At 40.7% G+C, this 19,839-nt stretch overlaps 2 protein-coding genes across 8 annotated transcripts in view; one reads left to right on the top strand and one right to left on the bottom strand.

Annotated features, from left to right (window-relative positions):
* Positions 1 to 4,026, top strand: part of rbbp8 (retinoblastoma binding protein 8) — a 35,882-nt gene extending 31,856 nt beyond the window's left edge. The window contains exons 11-19 of one of the 3 annotated variants that reach the window (XM_062479036.1): positions 1,491 to 1,611; positions 1,995 to 2,082; positions 2,299 to 2,387; positions 2,471 to 2,612; positions 2,724 to 2,873; positions 2,974 to 3,028; positions 3,382 to 3,469; positions 3,550 to 3,691; positions 3,810 to 4,026. In XM_062479036.1, coding sequence (XP_062335020.1) covers positions 1,491 to 1,611; positions 1,995 to 2,082; positions 2,299 to 2,387; positions 2,471 to 2,612; positions 2,724 to 2,873; positions 2,974 to 3,028; positions 3,382 to 3,469; positions 3,550 to 3,691; positions 3,810 to 3,910 — 976 coding nt within the window. In that variant the 3' untranslated portion in view covers positions 3,911 to 4,026. Of the gene's footprint in view, positions 1 to 1,490; positions 1,612 to 1,994; positions 2,083 to 2,298; positions 2,388 to 2,470; positions 2,613 to 2,723; positions 2,874 to 2,973; positions 3,029 to 3,381; positions 3,470 to 3,549; positions 3,692 to 3,809 lie in introns of those variants that run through there. The other 2 variants (XM_062479037.1, XM_062479038.1) reach the window with 2 other exon arrangements.
* Positions 4,027 to 4,033: 7 nt separating this feature from the next.
* LOC134034609 (transmembrane protein 241) overlaps positions 4,034 to 19,839 on the bottom strand; it is a 35,968-nt gene continuing 20,162 nt past the window's right edge. For 4 of the 5 annotated variants that reach the window (XM_062479044.1, XM_062479046.1, XM_062479047.1 and 1 more), the window contains 7 exons: positions 17,689 to 17,734; positions 17,240 to 17,275; positions 15,598 to 15,632; positions 12,893 to 12,962; positions 5,081 to 5,174; positions 4,760 to 4,824; positions 4,034 to 4,592 (listed from right to left, as the gene is read on the bottom strand). In XM_062479044.1, the coding sequence (XP_062335028.1) occupies positions 4,532 to 4,592; positions 4,760 to 4,824; positions 5,081 to 5,174; positions 12,893 to 12,962; positions 15,598 to 15,632; positions 17,240 to 17,275; positions 17,689 to 17,734 (407 nt within the window). In that variant the 3' untranslated portion in view covers positions 4,034 to 4,531. The remainder of the gene's footprint in view (positions 4,593 to 4,759; positions 4,825 to 5,080; positions 5,175 to 12,892; positions 12,963 to 15,597; positions 15,633 to 17,239; positions 17,276 to 17,688; positions 17,735 to 19,839) is intronic. The other variant, XM_062479045.1, reaches the window with a different exon arrangement.

Here is a 19,839-nt window from a genome sequence, read left to right as displayed (position 1 = left end):
AGTCTGGAACCCATAGACATCACCAGACGCTGGGTTTCGTCCCTGGTGATGCTCTGCCAGGCCTCTACTGCAACTGTCTTCCGTTCCTGCTTGTTCTTGGGGCATTTTCCCTTCAGTTTTGTCTTTAGAAAGTGAAATGCATGCTCAATTGGATTTAGGTCAGGTGATTGACTTGGCCATTGCAGAACATTCCACTTCTTTGCCTTAAAAAACTCTTTGGTTGCTTTCGCAGTATGCTTCGGTCATTGTCCATCTGCACTGTGAAGCGCCGTCCTATGAGTTCTGAAGCATTTGGCTGAATCTGAGCAGATAATATTGCCAGAAACACTTCAGAATTCATCCTACTGCTTTTGTCAGCAGTCACATTATCGATAAATACAAGGGAACCAGTTCCATTGGCAGCCATACATGCCCACGCCATAACACTACCTCCACCATGCTTCACTGATGAGGTGGTATGCTTTGGATCATGAGCAGTTCCTTCCCTTCTCCATACTCTTCTCTTCCCATCATTCTGGTACAAGTTGATCTTGGTCTCATCTGTCCATAGGATGTTGTTCCAGAACCGTACAGGCTCTTTTAGATGTTTTTTGGCAAACTCTAATCTGGTCTTGCTGTTTTTGAGACTCACCAATGGTTTACATCTTGTGGTGAACCCTCTGTATTTACTCTGGTGAAGTCTTCTCTTAATTTTTGACTTTGACACAGATACGCCTACCTCCTGGAGAGTGTTCTTGATCTGGCCAACTGTTGTGAAGGGGTTTTTCTTCACCAGGGAAAGAATTCTTCTGTCATCCACCACAGTTGTTTTCCGTGGTCTTCCGGGTCTTTTGGTGTTGCTGAGCTCACCAGTGCGTTCTTTCTTTTTAAGAATGTGCCAAACAGTTGATTGAGCCACACCTAATGTTTTGGCTATCTCTCTGATAGGTTTGTTTTGATTTTTCAGCCTAACGATGGCTTGCTTCACTGATGGTGATAGCTCTTTGGACTTCATATTGAGAGTTGACAGCAACAGATTCCAAACACAAATACCATACTTGAAATGAACTCTAGACTTTTATCTGCTCCTTGTCAATGAAATAACGAACTCCCATGAGGGAATAACATACACCTGGCCATGGAACAGCTGAGCAGCCAATTGTCCAATTACTTTTGGTCCCTTAAAAATGGGGGGGCCACATATAAAATGTATTGTAATTCCTACACCGTTCACCTGATTTGGATGTAAATACCCTGAAATTAAAGATGAAAGTCTGCACTTAAAGCACATCTTGATTGTTTCATTTCAAATCCATTGTGGTGGTATACAGAGCCAAAATGATGAAAATTGTGTCAATGTCCAAATATTTATGGACCTAACTGTACATATCTATATACTATGTATCTTATAATTGTCTTAAATGTGCTATGGACCGTTTTTTGTGTGTCCGGAATAAAGAAATAATAATATAGCTCAATTTATCTAAAGATAACTTTTTCCTGATTGATAGGTCTCTTTCCTCATCCCCTGTCTTTGGAAAGTCTGTAGTAGCATCTGCCAACACCACTGAGGACAGGTCCCCCGCTTTCCTCCAAAGCACCATGCTCAGAAGCCCTGGCCTTCACCTAAAGGTAGCAACACCAGGCTGGCAGTATTACTTTTGTGGGATTCTTTCATATGTTTCAGCTCAGTTATGATCAGCCCAGAATCTCCAAACGGAACTCTACTATTAGGTAGTGCATGATCTCCTACGATCTTAGTCCTTATCAGAATCACTGATGTTTGACTGTGTGAAGACATTAATCTGTCACACAATAGTGCGACACTGTACTGGTAAATGATACATAGGAAATGTCTCATCACAGAATGAATGTGGTCATTCTGATTCTGTTAACCATTCTTACAAAAAAAAATAATATATATATATATATATATATATACTTGAATTTGTCACATTTGTGACAAACCAAAACTAACATTGTCCTTTTTATTATTAATCAACTGAATGATTTAGGCATTTAACATAAAGGAGTCAAACAGTAACTTGGAGGTTCCTGAGGGACCCAACCCCACTAAGAGCCCCCCGGCAAGTACCACACCTGGTTAGTGGAGGTCCAGCACCATACTGTTCTCTCAAAAGACGCTCACTTTGAATGATTGTTTTATGTAACTCCCGTTCGCCAGTCTTGAATTTCATTTTGGTCTTGCATGCCCATCTACTCTCCAAAGATTTCCCGCTGCTCCAAAGCAGCGGAAAATTTGAATGAATGAATGCATGTAGTGTTGTGATCATTTAATCAAGTGTGTTGTACCTTCAGGCAAGCTCATACCAGTGGAACCAATGTGGAGCTTGGATCCTGAGCTCACACTCTCCCAGTACGACATAGACACTCCTACCACAGTGGAGGTAATGTCCTAAACTCACGCTGGAAAATCTAAATGAAAGTGTTTGGATCTTGTATAATCACTTTTTTTATGAATCAACTGCAGAGAAACACTTCCTGTTCATCCCTCTGTCATGAGCAGAGGCAGGATGGGGGGGTGGTGGATGTGGACTGCACCTTTGTAAGCCACAGCCTTCTTCTCCAGGGTCTGAGCCACCATGGTCAAGACAAGAGCAGCACAACCCATGGTACTTGGATCCCTACGGTCTACAAAGACAAGAAATGCTTCTACAGATATCATTGCACTAAGCCATTCCATGTCACCATAGGCTCACTTTATGAGTTTACCTTGTAAACAGTGTTGCATGGAACCTTTCCTTCAGAAATTGGTCAGAAGGCCAACAACAGCATGGAGGATGTTTTCGACCAAACAACCTTTGGAGAATATGAGTCATGCCCCCTGAATAAAGACTCTCATCTGGATCATCATCAAGAACTGGCAGGGGAGGGTGTGTAGCAAAACAAAAAAAATTTACATCTTAGAATTGTCTTGCATGTGTGTGTCATCTATATTGACTACTATACACTCAAAACACATTCCCTCCACAGAAGCTCATAAGCCTCAAAACCGACCTGTACTTACCGACGGAGGGCATAAAGACTGGTAAACCATCTTGTCTAGTGAAAACATTCTATTCACTCCCAATCCCCATCTGAATGCCATTTCACCCTGGCGGTAACATCTTATACATGCAATATAACACCACCATAGTGATACTTGATTTATAACTGGAGACAACTCCACAACTGGATTGATATTGAATCAAGCTACAGTATATTCCAATGTAGTCTGGAATCCCCTTGGAAAACGCTGGTCTCAGTAGGACAGCCCTGAAGAAATCTGTTTCATACATGTCCTATGTGTGATTGTGATTATACAACATTTCGTTAATTCATTGGGCATACGTTGTTGTCCGTTAAATTGTTTGTAATACAGCTCATAATGTAATCCTGCAGCAGCCCTATGTTTGCCCATGTGTCAGTGGTCCGCAGTAAAGAAGAGCGGAGGAAACTAAAAGGACACACCTGCAAGGAATGTGAAATAGTATGTTTACTTCCTTTCTATTCTGAAGCTTAAATGAAACCTTTTTTGCAGATCTCACAATTTAGCTCAATCTCTTTCAGTACTACGCTGACCTTCCAGAGGCGGAGAAGATCAAAAAGCTGTCTGCCTGTTCACGCCATCGCTTCCACTATATTCCTCCATCCACACCAGAAAACTTTTGGGAGGTTGGCTTTCCATCTACACAAACTTGTTTAAAAAGAGGTTTGCCACATTTTTTTGTGAAACAAATGAGCAACACTACAAATCTGCAGACTCGGTCTGGTTTAACCTTACAGTTTTTATCTCATGTCTCTGCTTTTCTGCAACATTGTTATTCCAGGTTATTTTAAAGAAGACAATGAGCCAGAGCAGCGCATTAGAAGAAGACAACCTTATAATGCCATCTTTTCCCCAAAGGTTAAAGAGCAGAAGAACCAATGATAACTTTTTATAAAGACTACAAAAGTCATTTCTTTTGTAAAATATAAATACTTTGTAATTTCTAAATGTTTTGTAATTGATGTTATAGTTATAATCACATGTTTTTCAATAAAACGAATTGCATACCAGTTTCCAATTTTATTGTATTGTGCAATGCTCTTTATTTTTCTGCAGTTCAGATTTAGCACTTTAGAAAAAGATAATGCCATCTGTTCCCCAAAGGTTAAGGAGCAAAGGAACCATTGCATGGCCATAAAAAAAGGCTTACAAGTCTGAACAAGACAAAGAACAACATCGATGATTACCTCACACTCATAACATGTTTAATGTATTCAAACCTAGCGCAGGTTTGTATTTTCCATATTGTTGGTTCTTGTGTAGGATGGGAACCAAGATGGGTTGACTTCCTTTGTCAGAATTAAACACTTTCATCAAGGACACAAATAGACTCAAGATTCTCATTCATTTCTGCTGTCAAATTCACCTCAAGTATGTAATATAAAATAGCATAGAAAATTTCATTTTGGTAAACGCCAAAGCGCAAACATTTGTCATTTGGATTCACAGTGAAAAAATAATTCTCATAATGGAAGTGCATGTGCTGAGGTAGTGACACTTCTGTCATCGCAGAATCCTGTCAGAGTACACCAGCAGGACCTCTCCAATGTGGCTGAAGACAACACTGGAATAAATCAACATTTTACTTTACGTGAGTAGTACCGCAAACAGCATTACATTTATTTTTATTGGCAAGAAACAAAAGGCAGTAAAAAATAAACGTGTACAAGGCAAATTTGGCTACATAGTGTAAAACCTGGTTGGTTCTGCTTTCAGGTTCAAGATACTCACCATGCCAGGGAGGGTGTATTGACATCAGATATGAACACAAACGGTGAGAGGCAAATAGCCATCACCTAAACATATTAGAAAATGTATAATATTCAATTAATATTATACATTGTTGTAAGTTAATGAAAAAACATGCAGGTTGATTCATATCATCGTTGAGTATCATGCTATTACTCAATTGGAACAATTCAAAAATACTTTCTTGACACTCATTGATCATGGAATTTTGCTTTTCTGAATGTTTTACTTTTGATGGTGGTTTAGCACATCTAAAGCATGAAAGCCACTGTAATTTGATTTATTTATTTTTACAATCCTAACCTTGGACAGAAAGATCCACATGTTGCACTGCTCAGAGGCCAAACCACTCTTAAGTTTGACAGTTGCCAGCAGCAGGAAAAATCCCAGCAGAGCACTGTGGAATAACAACGACACATTATTCATACTGTTACTCTGCGGAATGGATTATTGCTGTCTATACATGTGAGTAATATATGTGAATAGCATACAACCTCTTTCTAGTGGTATAAAGCAGGACACTCAAAACATTTTCTTGTTAATGGTATGGTGACTAAAGGCATGGGCCGGTTACCAGTTGCAATATTCATGTGTAAACATACTGAATTATAATTGGATGCATCAGTGGCGATTTTAGACTCTTAAGGGGTGCTCCGTCACCCCTAAATTTCATCTCAGCACCCCTAAAATAATACAAAATTAAATTATTTATTATTATCTTAAATAAGTTTTAGTGCTCTAACGTAAGAGTTTGCAAATGTATCTGTTAGTGACAGATTACAAACAATTACAGGTTCAAAGGGCTTTAAACAGGTTTAATATCCAGTGTTGCCATGCACCTTTAACGTTGGTAGTCTGCCAGTAAAACCAAAGGAGAAGTAGGTAGTTAATTTCATGGCGCAGATTAAGAACACAAGTCACATTCTCATTGGGGGCTGAGTCCCCCTAAAGGTCTGGTCCTAGAATCGTCCCTGGGCTATCGAAGTTGCTCCAAGTAGCATATACAATATAAAACGATTGTATTATGAAATAATATGCGGTGCACATCGCAAAGTAAAAAAAATTGAAATGCCTATCCATATTTTTCTAGGACTATCCAAAAAGATTATTCTGGCTACGGCCCTGGTTTCAATACCTCTCTAATTTTCCGTTATACCGTTGCTGTGGTATGAGCTCGTCACAGACAGAGAGTGCAGTAATCCCACAGGTTTTACGCAGTGGAGAAAGTAACCCTCCAGTTGGTGCGAGCAAGCAGTCAGTCACCACCAGGTGTATAGAATAGCTGAAGGAGGTTCACCCCTGGAACCTTTCCCTGCAACAGTGGTGATTTTAGACCCTTTTTAGGGGTTCTCAATTTAATCTCAGCACCCCTAAAAATAATAATAAAAAAATAAAGATTATTATTGTTTATCATAATTTGATGCTGGTAGTTCATGAAGAAAGGGACATCCTTAGTTTTTTCATTCATTCAATATTTGGCATAATAATACATAAATGTATTAATTGTTATCCAGTGAAATTAGGGATTTATTACAGGCGGGGGAGGGGGGGGGTCGTGGGTGTGGCCAACACAGCATTTTACCCGTACTTTACAACTGGCTCTGGAACCAATCGTCACTCCTAATGCCTAAACCTAACCTTTTGCAAGGCACTGTATTCATGTCACATTCTCATTGGGGGCCCCAAACCATGGAGCACTTCAAAGTGTGAGACATGAGCTGCTAAGCACATTCTTGGATCTGGTTTTAATTCCTTTATCATAATTGCCGTCCAGAGTCCGTATGTGATGATGTAATGAAGTCTTGGTTAGAGATGATGTCATCATTGCCCTGCAATATGGGAATTTATCGAGTAGCCTACCGAAAACATTCAGACGGCCACGGATGAAGGAAATACAACTTGTAAGATGTGTTTTAGAGTGGTTGCTAGAGGAGGCGATAAGTATAATGTCCCATCTACGGGAGCACCTCCCTTCACTATTCGCAAAATTCAAGATAACGTCTTGAAATGAACATTTGCAACAAGTAAAGAGAGTGTTAAGCACTGGTGAAATAAACTTTGAACAGTACTGTTGGCATGATACCGATTGAGGCAGTGACGTGCGGTCAGGGGAGGCAGTGCCTCCCATGTCATCATGAAATGTAAAAAGCAAATAATGATGAAAAATATATTTATATTTGTCCACTGATCTGTGACAGAAATGTAATTATTGTATGATTCCAATCATTCCAATGATTTTTATAGTCAATATTGCTGAATTTGTGTATTTCCTGTTCAAATACGGGTGAAAAACACGGAGGCAGCGACGAGCTGAGCCTCCTCTCGGATTGCGCAATCCCTCACAAACTGGGTTGAGCTGCTAATTCTTTTGCTCAACTTGAGCACGTGCAATTGATCCTCACATTGGTCCTCACATTCCATAGTCTAGGTCATGTATTTTACGCGTATAACATTAGTCTTGCTGATCTTACAATTCTCCAGTGAAAAAGCAGGAGGAGAGGCAACCAGTACCTCTGCCTCACTGAAGGGGGCGTGTGTGAGCACACAGGCTTGTTCTGCTATTGTTCTTCATGTATTACAGACAAATGGCATTGTCGGTAATATCAAAGCCCGTCTACGGAGAGCCTGTCCATTCCCTCTTAAGCCCCATTGTACCGAATTTGGTTGCAGTTTCACCAGAGTTCCACTGGGGGTGATTGTGGGCGAGTGCAAAATGAATGGGAGACTATGGAGCTAGACGGCTAAATTTGTCTCTTTCTGATTGTCTGAGAAATCAGAATGAACGAGTACTTATGTCCTTTCGATTTCTTACAGGGTGAGTCGTTGTTGCCCATAACACGCTAGCATTCTGCTAATGAATGCTGATTGGTTAGTGAAGGACTGACTACGACCAGAGATCCTGCTTGATGGCATCCGAAGCGGAACCAGAATTTCAGAGCATTAGCAACATTAGCAACAACATTAGCAAACCAAAACTCTTTCTAGCACGTGTATTGACAGGGAGAGCCTAAACTGTCAGCTGGGTTGTCGATGCCTCGAGAGAAAAAGGAAGTGACAGAGTTTGCCGTAAAGCAGTATCTCTGGCCGTTTGATGTGTATGACATTTACATTACATTTATTCATTTAGCAGACGCTTTTATCCAAAGCGACTTCCAAGAGAGAGCTTTACAAAGTGCATAGGTCACTGATAATAACAACAAGATAGCCACAAAAACATTGCGAGTAGCCAAAACATGAAGCACACATTGTGAACAACCAAAGTAAGTGCCAAAGGGAAGAACCATAAGAGCATGTAGTTAAACAAGTTACAATTAAACAACATGAACCGCTATAAGTGCAAGTGTACCTGTAGAAAAAAACAAGCAACAATAATAAAAACAATATATCACAGGGAGTACAAAAATTGAAATCAGTTACCACTAACCACGAGAGCAACAAGTCTCTAAGCAAGAGTCATTGTGATCCTTGAGGAAACTAACATCGGGTCAAGGGAACCATTCCTAAGAACTGACGTCATTGAAATGACGTCAACATGTCATTTACATTTTAAAGGGCTTTTTAGAACAATAAGGTGACTTTAAAAAAATCGAACACCCAGCAGTGTGTATTATTTTTGCCTCCCCTTTTGAATTCAACATTCAAATTACTAGACAAAAAAGAAATTCTGGAGAAAAGTGGATTTTGAGGGGTATAGCTCCATAGACCTCCATTCATTCTGCACTTGCCCGTTAGCGCCCTCATATGGAACTAGAGTGGAACTGCAACCAGTTCAGAAGCCGGAAGTTTCCCGAGAGTGGCAGTTCTCCCCATATTAGACATTCTCTGGTAATATGCTAGCTAAAAAAGTAGAAATATTCAAGTGCACCGCATCAGTCCGTTTATTTTTATGTTTTGCCCTGACTGCAAAAATGGAAGATTATATATATATATATATATATATAAAGCTCAAACATTTCTCAAAACTGGACTTTAAATCAAAACTGAAAGTGATAAATCATGGAAGACTGATACCGAGCTAAAAGATTTGCTTCAAATGACGGGACAGAAGATAAAAAAATAACAAAAATGATAGCCTAATACAAGATAATAATTTTTTTTCATTATTTCAAAGAATAAAACTACATTTGTCTTTTAGTTGTGGACTGTATATACTTTTGTATTGAATGAGTATGAATTGTGGAATTTTGATGGCAAATTAACTACAGATACTCAGATACTAAGTCGAAATTATGAGACACGTAAGTCATAATTATGATAAAGTCATAATTATGAGATACTAAGTCGAAATTATGAGATATACAAAGTCATAATTATGAGATACTAACAGTGTGTGTCCACTACAGCGGAGCGGGTGGCGCGGCTACTCAAAAAACGCTGTAGTTGGTATCTCATAATTATGACTTAGTATCTCATAATTGTGTAGTTACATTTCTGCGGTTTAGTACAAAAATTAGAGCCTACATTTAGCTGGTTTCACGTAGATATTTTTATTCAAGTCTTTCACCGTCTGTCTGTGTATAAGTGAAATTAAAACAATAATTGTTCTTTTTAGTAAAAAAAAAAAAAAAACTTAGAATTGAACCATTTAACTTGACATGTTTACTGCTGTTCAAAAATGTTATATGTTGCCTAAAAATTCAATATATTGTGTTCAACAAAAACATTTTAGAGCTGTAATTGCAATACCATGATACCGTGGTCTTTTTTCTCAAGGTTATCATACTGTCAAAATCTGACACCGGCCCATGCCAATTTGATCACTCATACCAAGCAATATTTCATGTGATGCAGTCCATATTATGCTATTTCATTTTTCTGTAATCTGTAGCACCACTTACATAAAATGTAAGGAATGTACTGTATCTTGACAAATTTGAAACAAATGTACAGATTTTGTAACTCAAAGTAGGCTACTGACTACAGTTGACAGCAACTTGGTTGCCTTCTATTTGTTGTTCCTATGTGAATTTTTAAAATAATAATAATAATACATTTTATTTGGAGGCGCCTTTCAAGTCACCCAAGGTCACCTTACAATAAAGAATACAGGATAAAAGATAAAAGCATGAAAGATAGAAACAACATTAAAACAGAACATCAACATAAAAACAAGTGAAGTGCACAGGGTCCAGTTATAGAGAGTATGCCAGTTTGAACAGGTGAGTTTTGAGTTGAGATTTGAATGATGTGATGGAGTCTGATTGTTTTATGTGTGGGGGAAGGGAGTTCCAGAGCCTGGGTGCTGAGCAGCTGAAGGCTCGGGCACCCATGGTACTGAGGCGTGACGTGGGAATGGTTAGCAGTCCAGAAAAGGATGAGCGTAGGGTGCGGGAGGGAGTATATTCGTGAAGGAGGTCGCAGAGGGTAAGTGGGGCCTAGATTGTGGAGAGCTTTATAGGTGAGGAGAAGGTTTTTGTAGTCGATGCGGTATTGTACAGGGAGCCAGTGAAGTTCGATGAGTACAGGAGTAATGTGGTCCGATGATTTGGTACAGGTGATGATCCAGGCGGCCGAGTTCTGAATGATTTGCAGTCTGTTGATGAGTTTGGCGGGGAGTCCGGTGAGGAGGGCATTTCAGTAGTCAATGCGGGATGTGACAAATGAGTGGACCAGGATTTCGGTGCTGGACTGAGTCAGTGATGGGCGCAGTCTGAAGATGTTGCAGAAGGTGGAAGAATGCAGTCCGGGTGATGTTTTGAATATGGGGTGCAAATGAAAGGGTGCTGTCCAGAATGACGCCGAGGCTTTTGACTTGGGGGGAGAAGGGTACAGGGAATCCGTCGACGATGATGGGTGGAGCTGGGGTGTGTTGGGATTTGGTGATGATGGATTTGGAGCCGATGAATAGGGCCTCAGTTTTATTGCCGTTTAGCTCTAGAAAGTTCCTGCTCATCCAGCTCTGGATGTCATCAAGGCAGGTGATGAAGAAGGTAGGAGGGATGGCAGCGGTCGGTTTAGAGGAGATGTAGACCTGTGTGTCGTCGGCGTAGCAATGAAATTGGACCCATGGTGACGGAGGAGTGTACCCAGGGGGAGGAGGTAAATGGTGAAAAGAAGGGGACCCAAGACTGACCCCTGGGGCACTCCCAGTGAAACACCCGAACACCCAGACTTGTAGTTCCTTAGTTGCACGAATTGTTGGCGGTCAGTGAGGTATGATGTGAACCAGGAGAGTGCAGCACCAGTGATTCCAATGCCAGCCAGGCGGTCCAGGAGCAGAGGGTGCGAGATGGTATCAAATGCTGCGCTGAGGTTGAGGACGATGAGAATGGTAAGGAGTCCGGAGTCAGCTGCACGGAGGAGGTCGTTGGTGATTTTGACCAGGGCTGTTTCAGTGCTATGTTTTGGACGGAAGCCGGATTGGAAGGGTTCATGGAGGTTGTTTGTGTCAAGGTGGGGCTGTAATTGTGCGGCAACCACTCTTTCAAGTGTTTTGGAGATGAAGGGAAGGTTGGAGATGGGCCGGTAATGGTTAAGGACAGCTGGGTCAGCACCGGGTTTTTTCAGGATGGATGTAATGGCAGCCAGTTTGAAAGTGGGGGGTACAGTACCAGTGGTGAGGGAGGAGTTAATTATGTTGGTGATCATGGGGGAAATGGACGGCAGACAGGCTTTGACAAGGGAGGTGGGAAGAGGATCGAGCTGACAAGTGGTGGTTTTGGCTTTATGGATGAGTTCCGAGATGGTGTGTTCTGATACTGGGGTGAAGTCGGAGAGGGAACTGTAGTATGAAGATTTAGCAGTGGTGAGGGCTCTCTTGTAGTGATGAAGGTGGTCCAAGTACATTTGGATGTGTACAGTGAGTCCAGTCTTTTTGTAGAGTCGCTCCAGTCGACGGCCAGTGGCTTTGAGCTGGCGGAGCTCCGGTGTGAACCAGGGAGCAGTGTGAGTAAATGAGACTGAGCGACTTTTCAGGGGGGGCAGGGTGATGAGGGAAGAGGAGAGGCAGTTATTGTAGTGCAGGGCTCGACAATAACGATGGCCCGGGGCCAGTAAAAAGTAACGTTGGGACAGTTAAACTAGCAACTCACTGACCCGATCAGGCCACTGCAAATTGAAAGAAAAAAATGCATTGTAAAAGCTAACATCCTTCATATGTTTTGCTATCTGCTAAATGCATAAATAACTTTGCAGCTCGTGGGGCGCACAGTTGGCAAATCAAGAGTTGAGTAGTGAGTGACGAGTGGTTGTCAAATTGTAATTCACTAATTTTTTACAACTGGCGCGAGACAATAAAGTGAAGATGGCAGCAAAGTAGAGCTACGAGCTCAAACGGAAGCAACTTTTTTATGGAACGAAGATGCACTGTGTCGTCTGCCGTATGTTCCCATCTAAAGCAGACAAAAGTGGATATTTTTACAGAGGCACCGACAATTTTCGAAAACAATACCTGACCAGCCATGCTAGCACCTGGTTTGCGTGACAGCTAAGCGGATGGCTTACAATCCATCTTCCAGGCCGTTGACCATGCTGGTCAGGAATTTAAATGTAGATGCCCATCGTGTTATTGCACGACTTACATAACAATGGCATATCATGTAATTAAGACGGGCCAGCAGTTCGCCCCGCTCCCCCAGGCTATTGAACTGCAGCAGAAAAATTGTGTTGACTTGGGTACTTAGTATCATACTGATGAAATGCAATGGAAGCTTTTATAAATTAGCATTGAGGGACCAGAGGTTTCAGACAGACAGAGTTGTGCAGAGATGGCTGTCAGCAGGGAAGAGAGCACGACATGTTTGAGGTTAAAAGTCAATTGTTTTGCTGACTATTACCTTTTATTTTTTATCACTAGTAATGTGATTTAATTTTTGTTCTTTTTATATCCAGGATGTGTTTAATAAATGGTTAAACATGTTAACAGAATAACACTGTGGAGGATGCTGGGAGAGGGCTGGGGTAAGAGCTGATAAGGGTGGAGAGATCTGTGGTGTCGATTTGTTCTTTGGCTTTGTGTAGTTGGGTGTGACTGTAAAAAAGTTTTTGTTTGTGGATACACGATGACAAACCAAATAACATACAACTATTGAAAGGAAAATACTGTACTGGACATCTATTCCACTCTCAAAAGCACCCAGCATTCTATATTCACTATGAAGTAGAGGGAGATTTTACCTGGCACAGCAGCCACTTTGAAATCGGAGGGACAGGAGAAAGGGAAATTTCATGGCCCCAAAAAGGTCACCTGTGGAACAGTAGAACTCAGTTGAAGTCATTTTGACTTTTACAAAATAGTTACCAGTTCTATGAATGTAGCACAGTCCCAAAGAGGGTGCTTTTCTCGTTGTAAACCCCTGTTGCCTTTTTACAACGAGAAAAGCACATTTAAGTTAAACATGGTAACATGGTAAATGTGAGGTCCATTATCACACATCCACAGTGACCTGTCAATCAAAAGACAACTGAAATGCTGAACCAGTGTTTCCTCTATGTTAAATTTCTGCCCCACGGTATCAGAAATAGGGCTGTACAAAATTGTAGGCCGTCTATCAGCAGTGATTGTTAGAGTGCATGTCGGAGAATAGTACGAACACGCGCTTCACACCGCAGTTGAGATTGCGTGTGTGCGTCCTTGAGAACTGTAAGTCGTATAACTTATGTTGTCAGTTCATTTAAGCCTGTTATTGTATTAGTCTATAGTTCTTGCTAATTTAAATTAAGTTAACTGGTGATTTTCGTTGTTTGTATTCTTCCCCGGGCTAGCTAAATGGCACGTCTGTTGATTCGATAGCGATTGCTGCCTTTGCTCACGTTTGTATTGTAAGTGCATTATTATGCTGAAGTAGTTTTAATTAATAGTAGGTTTATTGTTATTAAGGGGAGTCGGACAGACAGACCTGCCCCCACTGCTAAAAAAAATCCTAGAGGAAACACTGGCTGAACCCTTCCCCGGTGTCCTCAGTGTGCACACTGAGCAAGACCGAGGTCTAAACTGTGCCTTGCACAATCATCCTCCACCCCAACTCTACAAAAAGGGCAAACTAGGTGAAAGGAGCCAAGAGAAAGTCAAGATAGCATGTATGGCACCCTGGTAGCTCACAGAATAAGTTAGCGTACAATGTAGTCTGAGGCCTTAACGCAGCCACCTGAGTTCAAATCCGGCCAAGGTTCTTTGTTGCATGTCTTCCCCTCTCTCCCCTGTCACACTTAACCATCACTGTCTAATAAAGCATCAAAAATAAAAACTCTATAAACAAATACACTGTGTGTTGTACCTTGAATCTGCTGTATCACTAGGTGCCTGGATGAGGTTGTGGAGGTTAACTCCAGCTGATTCCTGACACTCCAATTAGCTGGCCCTAGTGGAGACCGATGGATCGAGGAGTGGAAGCTTGTCTGACTTCTTTGGACACAGGCCAGCAGAAGCTGGAGCCAAAAGAGGACATCACAGACGGCTCCTAGCTAGATGTAGCTTGGCGTCTGATTCACCAGGAGACGAGGAGGCATGCTCTGTCATCCAGGAGAGGGATGACAGAGATGTTTTTTACCGCTGCCGTCAACTGCACCCTGGATATGCCTGCTGGCTGTAGAGGCAGTGCCTCAGTGAAGGAGGCCCAGTGCCTGGGAGGACACCAGGGGCCAGACACAGCTTCATCCTCTTAAGAAACCACATCCACAGACCCATCACTAATAACACTGTCGTCTGGAGGCTTGTTATCATCTTGGAGAGAACCGTTGGCTGTCTTTGGACCAACACAGGGGTACTGCTTGAGTTTTAGTCCACTGAATTCCAACTCAAGTTCAAAGTATACACTACAACAACTAGTCAGCTGACAAGCAGAGTAGCGCAGCTGTAGCGCAGCCACCCAGCTATCCTGGGTGTCCTGAGAGCCTACACACATTTAGCAGATGTCATGAGTGTCCTCATCAGCTAGGAGCAACCACGGCAAAAGGTTTTGTAAACGGCTTTTGGTGGAGTAGCTAGACCTCTAGATGCACACATGGAAGACAAAATGAGGATCTGGGCCACTAAAGTTGTTCAGAGTTGTCCTAAAGCCCCTCCTTTGTTATCTTGGCTGTGTGCTTAGGGTAGTTGTCCTGTTGGAAGATGAACCTTCACCCCAGTCTGAGGTCCAGAGTAGGTTATCAAGGATGTCTCTGTACATTGCTGCATTAATCTTTCCCTCTATCCTGACTAGTCTCCCAGTTCCTGCCACTGAAAAACATGCCCACAACATGATGTTGCCACCACAATGCTTCACTGTAGGGATGCCTCGATACAATCCTGTCTCGGAGGTCTACAGACAATTCATTGGACTTCATGGCTTTGTTTGTGCTCTGACATGCACTGTCAACTGTGGGACATTAGATAGACAGGTATGTGCGTTTACAAATCATGTCCAATCAACTGAATTTACCACAGGTGGACTCCAATCAAGTTGTAGAAACAGCTCAAGGATGATCAGTGGAAACAGGATGCACCTGAGCTCAATTGTGAGTGTTATGGCAAAGGCTGTGACTACTTATGTACATGTGATTTTTTAGTTCTCTTTGTAATATATTTGCAAAAATTTCAAATACAATTTTTTCAAGTTATCATTATGGGGTATTGTGTGTACAATTTAGAGAAAAATTTTTTTTAAATACATTTTGGAATACAGCTGTAACATAATGTGGAAAAAGTGCTGTGAATACTTTCCGGATGCACTGCACTCCTGATTCGATAGATGTATGCATTATTCATGCTTAACCTAATTGGTGCAGCATGGCTAAAGGCAAAGTGCCCTCTAAAGGGGCTGAGAACCAACTAAATAGAACCAGAAAGAGATGTTTTAATGTTCAATAAATCAGGGCCAAATATTAATTGCACTTGTACTTACCAGTCGGGTGTGCCGCAAAGGCTAGAAGCAGAAAACTTGAGAGACATATAAAACAATCAAAACAAAACTCATACACGTGGTACTGTTAACCAACAAGGGTGTTTTAAAGTCTTCTTACACATTTAATTAAAAAACATTTTCACCCATTTTCTTTCGTCTACATAGAGCCTCACGATTCAAGTCAAATGTAGTTTGAAAACCTAGATTCAACTGTATTTCTTACATTGTGGTACTTTTTACAGTTTCCACTGTGGTCCTTGGCTCAATTACCGTATTTATTCGATTAAATGCCGCCCTCAAATAAACGCCGCCCTCGAATAAATGCCGCACCAAAAATGAACATTGTGTAATAACGTCGCCCCCGATTAAATGCCGCATCCAAAAAATCTGAAAACGGTTATTTAATTGGTTACATTTTTATTTATTTAAATTAAAACCCAGTATTTATTACACAAGCAAATCATAAGTATACAATATAGAGAGGTAGCTGACTTTGCCACTCGGGAATTCGCCTTTCATCAACCCCAAATTCGCGTGCTACAGATCTGTTGCTGCTGGTGAGTGCTTTTTGCACAGATTTCTGTTTTAAGGCTAAAGTGTAAGAACATTTCGGCATGCTGCTTCAGATTTCTACACAATGTAGACACATGTGCGGCTTCAATTTTACACTAGGCTTTGTGTTTGACCTCCTTCCTATTCTTTGTTTGTCTATGGCCGCACTGCAGCTACAATTCACTAAATCTCTCTAACAGTGCGTTCACACTGCAGCGACGTGAATCGCTTGCCTTCCCACAGTTCACCACGCTCGGGGGCGTTTCAAACAGATTAATGTAGAATGTAGTTCTCTAAAGTCACTGTTGTAGTTGTCATGGCCAAGTGTCAAGACTCGCAACATCGATCAAAATACAACTTGTATACTAAATAAAAAACTGTTTAATAGACATACACGTTGACATGTGTAAAAAAGTTTTATTATATTACTCAAAGTCTCTGCTAATCTGTCGATAAGATAGGGAGTTCCAGCCGGGCTAGCTAGCTAGCTACAGTAATTACCACAGAATGAAGTTATGTAATGTGACTAGACTGAATTTGAAAGTACAAGCACCAACAACTTCGGCAACCTTGCGCCATGCATCGTTTTTTTTTTAATTAACATCTCTGTACGACTACAGCTATGTATCGTACAGGACTGGGTAAGCAGCCACACAAACAATTAGTTTCTCCTCCACCTAGAAAGCTAGAAATGTTTACCATGGTTGCTACGTTACGAGAAACAAGAAAACACTCGATTGGCCATCGCTAGCGAAAATCGCTCCTCATTTGCATAAAGTTGAGAAAATCTCAACTCGGCCGCTACCCACAATGCACCACGCAAGCGATTCGCCTGGCTCCATAGAAAATGAATGGAAAACATGTTGTCGCTCGCATCGCGTCGCTGCAGTGTGAACGCACTGTAACTAATTAAACGCCGCCCTCGATTAAACGGCCACCAAAAATGAACATTGTGTAATAAACTCTGCAGCGTTTAATCGAAGAAATATGGAAATCAATTTCTCTATATAGCATATCTCACCTTTCACATTTCTAGTGTTTTATAGTTTATTTTCAAATATATAATTATATAAAATAATTGTATTTTTACCTGATCAAATAGTTGACATAATGTTGTTCAAGATCACTGGAATTCAACCCCCAAAAATAAAAAAACATCTTAATATTAAGAACTGTCATCACCAGCTGCATCACAGGCACTGCACTATCTATAATTCCAGAAATCTGTGTGTCACCCGACATTATTGCGGGCATTATGCCCAATCTATAATTCCTGGAATCTGTGTGTGTGCCACCAATTTTATCACGGGCACTGTGCACTAGTATGTACGATGCTGCATGTGTAGCTCTTGCGTCTGTACATGTACAAAACTGGAGTATATTTTGGCCTTAAGTAATGCACCCTTATGAGGCGGAGCTTCACCAAATGGAACTTAAGAACTACCAAACTGATTTTCTTTGTGATGTGGTATGTCAGTTGAAGTGCCAAAGGACTTTGCAATATACTGTTGTGAAGATAACAATAAAATGTAAGTTTACCTTAGATGGTTGGGTTTGAAATGGGTCTGGAACACTCTGTATGCACCTACAACAGAGTAACAGCATACTACCACTGGGACCAAAACAAACATTGTGTACAACCTCATTTTAAATTACATCCCCCAAAATGTCTCATTTAAAACTTCAATTAGCTATGGATGAACTCTAGCCCCAAGTAATTTGTGTCAAACGCATACAAATACTGTGAAATGTGATCTAAGTCATCAATCTGGAAACCAAGTTACCAAGTTAAATCGACTAGTCCACTCAGTCGACTAGTCGATTTTCTGGTCGATATGCTCTTGGTCGACTAAGATTTTTTTAGTTGAGCTGCCTTATGGCAGTGTGAGATCCGATTCCCGCTTGTGTCACCATTGCTGAATTAAAGAAATGTTCTACAGAAATTGTAGATTATATTATTTAAGACAAATAAAGCAACTCAAAAAATATATAATGTAAAATAAAAGGTGTTACTGTTTCCCTTTTGTTAATCTGCGCTTTGTTTTGGTTTTTTTTTGCACACGGCACGAGCACAATTGGCTGCCAAACTACAAACTCTGCCATAGCCTACTATGTCGATGTTATTTGGCAAAATGGCAAAGAAATCTGTGGTATGGCAGCATTTCATTAAAGTACATTTACAAAGTACCGGGTGACTCAAAAAATGTTGAATGCAAACTCTGCCAACAACGGTTTATTTTTCATAGTTCGACGTTGAATATGATGCAGCCTAGCACCTGAAAACCGTAAGTTGGCCTACTTCGCTCATGCTAACGCGCTGGGTTGAAAAATGAATATGCCTATTATAAGAATCAGATCCAAATCGAATGACATTATCTTCTCGGACCAAAACAACTAAATCTTTCTCTGTTGCACCGTTCCCCACTCTGCTTCTAAGTTCGCATGCTGCACTTTTTCAGGCAGTGATCAGCGCGCTCGGATGAATTGCATGTTAGACAAACAATATTTTTAATTTGTAGTACATTTTAAGACATACTAAATACCATCGGCATTCGGTTACAACAGGACTGGTGATACGAGTCTTATTATTAGTAGGCTATTACACTGAAAAAAATGATGACTTTGGGTCAGTAATTATTATAAACATTGTTGGTGTAAATTCTACATAAAAAATGTGTTTCTCCTTTGTACTTGATAATATTGGGTTTATTTAACATTTTAAACTGATAAATGATTATGCTTCATAAGCTTATGTAAAAATTAATTGTTATTTCGCAGTAAAGCGTAACTAAGCAGAAACGCATCGAAAGCCGGAAGTTTAGTTTTGGCGCGTGCTCGTCTAAGCTGCCAGAGACAGGCACCAAATCTACGAGGAGGCTCTGCTTGGATTGCCCTGGATTCATGAAGTAAGAGTTGACCATAATCGACTTGTACTATAATTTAATTGTGTTGTCAATATAATGTTCGAGTAGAATTATCTGACATAACTTGGGTATGATTATTTTATTTAACTTAAATAGCAATGCTATAGGCCATTCGAAATGGCAGAAATGTTCAACTTTTCAAAGACCCCTAACGCTACTGTACTTGTCCTCTGACTTAAATGTTGCACAAACCTATTAGAAAACGTGTGACAAATTTGAAAAGTATAAAATGTCAAGAATATATATGTTGGTGTTGTTCGTAATGTTTGCTACAGTAGCTAGCTAGCTAGATAATTGGGGGTGGTTATCTAGCAAAATGAGGCTAACTAGCTAGATGAACAATCTTATTTGACGATTTAGCAAATGTTTTTTAAATATCTCGTTTATAAATGGTTGAAGTAGCTAGCTAGACACATACTTATGCTATATTTATACTGAGTTTAGTAAAATAAGCTGAGGTAATTTTATGGACGTTTTGCACAGTTAACCTATGTAGCTGTGTAGCTAAATACAGTTGCCCATGCATACAGTGCATGCCAGTTGCACGTGTCTGCGTTTTATTGGGTGTGCTCAAGCCTTCGGTGATCACAACCGTTGTTCTCTCATATAGTTGGGTGTGCTCAAGCCTTCGGCGAGAGCACAACCTTTGTTCTCTCACATATATATTATTATTATTTGTATTTCTTTTTGCCCCCCTAAAACTCAGTTAATATTTGGCCTACATAGACAACGTAGGTGTCAAAAGTTTCGTCTTGGTAGCGATTGA

This window comes from Osmerus eperlanus, chromosome 15 (genome assembly GCF_963692335.1).
Source record: "Osmerus eperlanus chromosome 15, fOsmEpe2.1, whole genome shotgun sequence".
NCBI classification, from domain to species: Eukaryota; Metazoa; Chordata; class Actinopteri; order Osmeriformes; family Osmeridae; genus Osmerus; species Osmerus eperlanus.
The sequence above is the reverse complement of the archived record's forward strand: the minus strand, read 5'-3'. Positions and strand labels throughout refer to the sequence as shown.